Source organism: Taudactylus pleione, unplaced genomic scaffold, assembly GCF_031769625.1.
Source record: "Taudactylus pleione unplaced genomic scaffold, aTauple2 ptg000305l, whole genome shotgun sequence".
In the NCBI taxonomy this organism is placed as follows: Eukaryota; Metazoa; Chordata; class Amphibia; order Anura; family Myobatrachidae; genus Taudactylus; species Taudactylus pleione.
The window spans coordinates 9740308-9748422 of NW_028284706.1; the positions used below are offsets into that span (position 1 = coordinate 9740308).

Consider the following 8115-nt stretch of genomic DNA (forward strand, 5'->3'; position numbering starts at 1 on the left):
TTAAGGAAACCCCATGAGCAGCCGCCCAAGAAGGACCTACCGAGCATGTAGAATGTTGCCGTAATAGGACCCGGTGGTTGTATGGAAGCCATCACGTATACCTGCCTGATAGTGAAGCGAATCCATCTAGAAATGGTCTGTTTTGAGGCCAGCCAACCTGGACGGGCCACATCAAACCGAATAAACAAAGCATCCAATTTACGGAGGGAGGCAGTCCTGTCAACGTAAATCCGGAGTGCTCTGACTACATCCAAGGATCTTGAATTGGAAGAGTCATCCTTAAACACCGGAACCCCGATAGGCTGGTTTATATGAAAAGCTGTCACCACTTTGGGAAGAAAAGCTCTTTGAGTACGCAGCTCCACCCTATCCTCATGGAAAATAAGATAAGGAGGGCGGCAGGATAAAGCACTGAGTTCTGACACTCGCCTTGCTGAAGCGAGAGCCAACAACAGAACCACCTTCCAGGTTAAGTACTTTATCTCTACTCTCTGTAATGGCTCAAAAGTATCAGACTGGAGGAAAGCCAACACCAAATTCAAATCCCATGGTGCTGTGGGAGGTACAAAAGGGGGTTGAATCCTAACAACTCCCTGGAGAAAAGTCTGTACATCCGGAAGCAAAGCCAATTTCTTCTGAAAGAAAATGGACAAAGCGGATACCTGTACCTTTAACGAACCCAGACGAAGGCCTGCTGAGAGACCAGCCTGAAGAAAAAGAAGGAGACGTGATACCTTAAAGACTGAAGGAGGAGAATTACGCCTCTCACACCAAGCCACATATGACTTCCATATGCGGTAGTAATGCTGAGAAGTGACTTCTTTCCTAGCCCGAATCATGGTGGGAATTACACTAGACGGAATACCCTTCCTCCTGAGGACGGCCCTTTCAATAACCAGGCCGTCAAACGAAGCCGCCTTAAGTCGCGATAAACAAATGGACCCTGACGAAGGAGGTCGTCCTGAAGAGGCAGCGGCCACGGCTCGTCTATTAGCAGATTCTGTATCTGGGATTACCACGCTCGTCTGGGCCAATCTGGTGCTATCAGAAGCACCTTGAGCCCTTCCCGCTTGATTCTTTGAAGCAGGCGTGGAATGAGCAGAAACGGAGGGAATAGATAAATGTACTGAAACTTCCACGGAGCCGTCAGTGCGTCCACTGCAGCTGCCCGTGGATCCTGTGTTCTGGAGTAGTAAACTGGTAGTAGGTGGTTTAATCTTGACACCATAAGGTCAGCCTGAGGACAGCCCCACCTCAGAGTTAGTTGTTGGAACACCTGAGGATTGAGTGACCATTCCCCTGGATGAACGTCCTGCCGACTGAGGTAGTCGGCCTCCCAGTTTTCTACTCCTGGGATGAAGATTGCAGAAATCGATACTGCGAATTCCTCTGCCCAAAGCAGAATCCTGGATACCTCCCTCATGGCGGCTCTGCTTTTTGTGCCGCCCTGCTTGTTTATATACGTCACTGCAGTGGCGTTGTCCGACTGGACTCTGATTGCCCGCCCCTCCAGCAGCGGATGCACCAGCTGGAGAGCATAAAATACTGCTCTCAACTCTAGAATATTTATGGGCAATCTGGCTTCCCGCTGCGTCCAGTGCCCCTGAAAATGCTTTTCCAGAGCCACTGCTCCCCAGCCCCTCAGACTTGCGTCTGTGGTGAGGAGGGTCCAATCCCACACCGCAAACCTTTTCCCCGGCAGCAGGTGGGAAGGGTTCAGCCACCAAATGAGCGATGTTCGAGTCTGAAGCGCCAGGAGAACTCTCTGATGGAGAAAAAGGTGGGATCCTGACCACTGGGAGAGGAGATCCAATTGAAAAGGACGGGCATGAAATTGAGCATACTGAATCGCCTCGAAGGCCGCCACCATCTTCCCCAGAAGGCGGATACAGAGATGCACGGACACTCAGCGATGTTGTAAGACAAGGCGCACCATACGCTGAATGGAGGCAGCCTCGTCTTGAGGCAGGAAAACTCTTTGCTGCACCGTGTCCAGTATCATTCCCAGGAATAGTAAACGCTGAGTGGGGATTAGGGAGGACTTTTTGAAATTTAGTATCCAACCGTGTTGTAGGAAGATGCTCTGAGTTAAGTGAATGTCCCTTAACAGCCGAGCTTCCGAAGAGGCCTTTATCAGAAGATCGTCTAGGTATGGAACAATGACGACTCCATGACCATGCAGTAGGGCCATAATTGCCGCCATAACTTTTGTGAAGACTCTTGGAGCTGACAAAAGTCCGAAAGGTAGGGCCTGGAATTGAAAATGTGACTCTAACCGCAAACCGAAGAAAAGCCTGATGGGGGGCCAGATGGGGATGTGGAGATAAGCGTCCTTTATGTCCGAGGACACCAGAAACTCGTTTCTGTTGAGACCCGCTATAATGGATTGGAGAGATTCCATCTTGGATCTTAAAACTCGAAGATGAGGGTTTAAATCCTTGAGATTGAGTATGGGTCTCATGGAGCCGTCTGGCTTGGGCACCACAAACAGACTGGAATAAAACCCTTGACCTCTCTGATGGGTCAGAACATTCACTATTACCTGGGACAATAACAGTTTTTGTATTGCCCCTAGAATTTCTTCTCGTTTTTCTGCAACCAGAGGTAAGCCGGTTTTGAAAAAATTAGAAGGAGTATGGGCCCTGAATTCCAATTTCAGGCCATGAATAATGATGTCCCTGACCCAGGCATCCTGGCAAGACTGAATCCAAATGTCCTTGAAACGTAAAAGACGCACCTCGACCCTGGGATCTCCCAAATGAGATGGAAGGACGTCATGCGGCAGGCTTGGCAGCTGCCTTGTCCTGCTGAGTATTGGAGGCGGCTGATGCTGATGCTCTACCTTGGCCTCTGGAACCTCTGGAGAAGGCCGTACTGCCTCTGAACGCCCTCTAAATCTACCAGAGGCACAAAAGGATCGAAAGGAGGGACCTGTCAAAGATCTTCTAGTAGGAGGAGGAGCTGCAGATGGAAGGTAAGTGGATTTCTCGCCAGTAGCTTGCGAGATCCACTTATCTAATTCCAATCCGAAAAGGACCTCCCCAGTAAAGGGAAGGGCCTCCACCGCTCTCTTGGACTCTTCATCTGCCTGCCATTGACGCAGCCACAGAGCCCTTCTAGCCGATATAGCTAATGCTGAAGATCTGGCGGATAGATTACAAATGTCCTTAGACGCTTCTCCAAGGAAAGCAGCCGACTCTGCATTCTGTTCGGCTAACTGAATTAAGTCGTCAGGCTGCGTGCCTGTCTTAATCCCCTCAGCCAACCTGCAGCGCCCAGGCTTCAATGGCCTTATTTAGCCAACAACTAACTAGTGCTGGACGCATCAAAACCCCTGCAACAGTATACAAGGATTTCAATGTGTGTTCCATCTTCCTATCCGAGGTTTCCTTTAGGGAAACCGCGCCAGGCACCGGAAGCACCATTTTCTTGGAAAGACGGGCTACTGACGGGTCCACTGCTGGAGGCGTTTCACATAATCTCCTACTGTCAGGTGGGAAAGGATAATAAGACAAATATTTTTTAGAAATTTTTCATTTTTTGTCTGGGTGTTTCCATGCAGAAAAAAGAATCTCGTCTAGCTCTTCAGATGCCGGAAAGGTAACAGACTGTTTAAATCTTTTACCAAAAATAGATGGTTTTTCAGAAACCTCTAAATCTTCTACATGTAACACCTGGCGTACTGCTGAAATTAAAGCATCTACGCCCTGAGATGCAGGTTTGGAGTTTTCAGGAATATAATTCTCCTCTTCCTGAACCTCTCCCTCTTCAGTGTCCTGCAACTCCTTATCTGACTCATCCCAGTGTAAGGGATTGTGAATCTATCTCCTATTAAGGGCTTGAGCAGGAGAAGAAGAAGAAGCAGGTGGGGCCTGGGACATTACCTTTGTAAGCCCCTCCACAGATCTGGCCAGAGAGCGAGCCCAATCTGGTTCAGCTGCTGTTTGTCTCAGCCTCTCCCTGTCCTTACAAGCTGATTCCAGCTCTGATGACAGATTTGATATAACAGCAGTCAATTGATCAGACCACCTAGGCTGGACATCAAGATTAATATCCTGAGGTAAAGACACACATTTGTCACACAGTAAGGATGCATTAGATTGTCCCTGTGTGAATTTTTCGCCACAAGTCTTACATGAAAAAGACTTCTGTGCTGCCTTTGACCCCTTGGTAGACATGTCTGTACAGACACCACACCCACACACACAGAGGAAAGGACAGTAATGCAATAAAAGATCTTGCATAAAATGGCCACCAGCGTCCTTCTGGAAGCGCTGAGGCTGCTGGGGGGCAGGAGCAGAAGATAAACTTGGGCTCCGCCCCCCCCACTATGGCTCTATGGCGCTCTCAGCGCTAGCGGAGCGCACTGTGAATGCCCGCCTAAATACATGTCCTGGCTTCTCTGCTAACCAGGGAGCCAGGAAACACTAACCTTAGCCCTGCCTGTGCTGCCAGCGGCAGGCATATGCTACAGGGTCCAGCGACGTGCACTGCATGCAGCGCGTCTTTGGGTACCCTAGAGACTGAGGTCTCTGTAGCAGGAGACCTCAGCGCAAACCGCATGCAGCAGTGGTGAGGATCTCCCCGGCAGCTCCCTCATCGCAGACAGACAGGGGCAGTAGGCTGCCTGTCTGTCCTCAATGCTTGTGCACTGCATGCAGCAGTGTTTTTCCGGAGCCTGAAGGAGACTTACGTCCAGCTCCCAGGACACATTTTTTAGACTGACCTGGGGGGGGGGTATAGAGGGGGAGGAGCTAGCTACCAGTAGTTTTTATTTAAAGGTGCCAGCTCCCGGTTAACACACTCCTATACCCCCCCATTGTACTGAGGCTCCAGTGTCCCCTGGTGGATGAAGGATAAATGGGCTTAAGGAGGCTAACAGTGTTGTTAACTTGTTAATCATTGTGTTATGTGCCAGCATGACAACTCATATCTGCTGCTGGTTCTGGCCAGAGCTGAGAGGGTTAACAGGCAAAGACAGCCTCAGTGAGGTTTGGTCCAGGCTGATTGCTCCAAGTTGGGAAGCTTCTGTGAATATGCAGCATTCAGCTGCTCATAGTGGTAATTACCTAATAACCAGAGGCTGATCTTGCCTGCTCACATGGGATTGGCTCCAACTCCTGCTATAGGGAAACCAGCCCATCCCTGCCTTGCCAGAGATAGTTTCTTAAGGAAGTCATGCCATCCAGTCCTTGTCCTGTATTAGCTGTTTGGCATTACTGGATCCTTTCCCGGCTCTTCCTTGCATTACCTGTACCTTTTGCAAGTATACCTGGAACATTCATTGTGCTGCAAATCCACCCTGCAAGCCATTGGTGTTGTGTAATTTTTCCTATTCCATCATGCAATATATGTACATATATCTTGCTGCTATTATACTCTGCAAAACACATGCTGGTTAATGTAATGCTATTCCACTCTGTTTTATATGTTAATCTTGAATTCCATACTGCCATCTGTATGTGTATCTGAGTTTATTGCTATACCATATTGCAATATATCTGTTGTTTGTGATTGCCACTATTTTATGTATTTGTGTTTATATACAATTTTATTCTGATTTTGTCCACAGTGCATGCTGCTCTGTGGAAATTACCCTGCAATGATTTTGCTTGGTATTGCTGATATTCACGATACCTGTTTATTAGTGTGCATTCTATCTTGCTTGTGTCCATTGCTGTTAATATTACCTTTGTACTACTACTCTAGTTCTACCTTGCGAATTCCCTCAATTGTATAAACTCCTACTGTCCGAAGGTTAAGATCTGGCAGCATCCGATGTACCAGTAAGTGTTTCATGCTTTATGGCAGAGGTTCCCAAACGCGGTGCTCAAGGCTCCCCAACAACTCAGGTTTTAGAGATATCCATGGTTGAGCACAGGTGACTTAATTAGTACCTCAGTCAATTTGATTTAACCACCTGTGCTTAACCATGGATATCTCTAAAACCTGAACTGTTGGGGTGCTTTGAGGACCGTGTTTGGGAACCTCTGCACTATGGGAACAATGGACAGTTGTTATAGGCAGAAGTCCTCCCTAGAGTGACTCTAGGGGACTTAAACAAATACAGTGGAGATTCATTACACATTGTTACAGTTGGAAGATGTCATTATCATTCTCATCATCACACTCATTACTGTTAAAATCATGATCACACAATATTAGCTCATCCCCATTGGAATCCAAGATTCTGTATTTTGTTGTAATAAGTTATAAAATGACATGACCTGATTGATTGTTACTTTATCTCCACCCACTTTATCTCTCTCAAAGTCTTAGTACTTAGACATCTGTGTTTTGTCCCAGCTATCACAATAGGCACTCTTGGGCATGAAATAGCAGACCACCATTCCCAAAGAAAGTCCATGGTCTGAGCATTTCCTTCCATTGCATATGGTGTATGGCATATTGGCTTTTTTTTTTCTCAGCAGTAAATTTTACCATCATAGTTAGAGGTGATGTTTTCTTTATGATTGTTAAAAATTGTTTACAGCTTATTTCCCCTTAACCTCCTTTAGCAGATATAGAAGAAGTACCATCACTAGTATCATGGTACATGATCAGTTGTAATTTTTACACCAGGACAGGAGTAAAGCTACTATAGTTGAACTTAACTGCCAACACACCAAGAGAACTTACAGTGAGATAGGAAAAGGAGGGACCATTACGTTTATTAAAAGACTAAAATGTTTTGTTTTCTCTTGGGGTGCAGTTGTCAAGGATATTTGTACTAGTCTACACACCCACTAAGCACAGTAATATATTCTGCCTTTAGGAAACACACACTTTTGAAAAAAAATACAATTTGATTTGAATAATAAAAGCCTTGAAATGGTTTTTTAACACCTGCAAAAAAATGTCTTGTTCTTATTTATTTTGGGGTCCAGCTGTCAGGGACATGCTGTATCTACTCTACAAATGCCCACTAAGCATAGTAATATACCCTGTCTTAGGAGATGCACACTTTTGACAAAAAATAAAATTTAAATTGAATTATTATAAAAGCCTTAAAATGCAAAAAAATCCCTTGTTCTTATTTATTTTTGGGGTATAACTCCCTGTCATGTCTACTCTACACACACAGTAAGCATAGTAATATATATAGTGCTTTTAGAAAACAAACACTCTTGAAAAAAATATAATTTTAATTTAGTTTGAAAAAAAAGTCTTATTTTATTGCAATTATTATTTTTTATTAACATAAAAAGATGTGTTCTTTCTTCGGGGTACAGCTCACTCAGAGTGACACAGCGTTGTGAAAAAAACAAACATACACAAAACAAAGCTCAACAGCCTGTTTGATTTGCAGCACTAGTTTAGTGCTACTTTGTCTGACAAACACACAGTAGTTTGTTTGCACTGCAGTACACTAGATTGCAGTTGTTGCTAGAGTGTCTGACAAACACACATAGGGGTAAATTTACTAAAGTGAGAGTTTTCAGAAGAGGAGATGTTGCCCATAGCAACCAATCAGTTTTTACTTAACATTTAACTAACAGCTGCTAGAAGATAATTTGCTAGAATCTGATTGGTTGCTGTGGGCAACATCTCCACTTCTAAAAACTCTCACTTTAGTGAATATACCCCCATACTGTACAGTGAGAAAGATGCCTGCAGCCTGTCACCCTTCCCACCTACTTCCAATCTAGCTACTAGTACAAATCTCTCTCTCCTTCAAATGGCATCCTAATGGGGTTTTTTCAAGATCAACTAAAGCCCACACCCACTCCTTACACTCAACTGGGTGAAATACTCACTACGACCACTGTGAGTAAACATTGCAAGACATGCGCAGTGTGACTCAGAAGCATGCGCAAAACAAAAACATCAGCCAACTATGCAAACATTGGCATAGCAACCACCTCATGATAGCGATGCCAACATATGCTAATGCTGCAGGAGGCATCTTGTGTAAATAGACCTCTACTGCCGGCTTCTGTTATCTGCTGCTGCATCCGAGGATGCAGCATCAGATCACCATCGGCAGTGGCGTAACAGGGTTTTTGAAGCTGAGGGCAAATTGAAAAATGGAGCCCCCCCTGTGAGCGCGCGCCGAAGGAGCGTGTGGTGAAAATGGGCGTGGTCAAAAGGGGCATGGCCACTTAAAAATTGGGC

At 45.7% G+C, this 8115-nt stretch overlaps 1 protein-coding gene across 1 annotated transcript; it reads right to left on the reverse strand.

The window, feature by feature from the left end:
* Positions 1-1012: 1012 nt before the first annotated feature.
* On the reverse strand, positions 1013-4178 carry LOC148511564 (uncharacterized). The gene is made up of 2 exons (XM_088442121.1): positions 4136-4178; positions 1013-1653 (listed from the first exon to the last, which is right to left on the reverse strand). Exons 1-2 carry the CDS (start codon positions 4176-4178, stop codon positions 1013-1015), a joined length of 684 nt encoding a protein of 227 aa, XP_088298247.1.
* Between the last annotated feature and the right edge of the window lie 3937 nt (positions 4179-8115).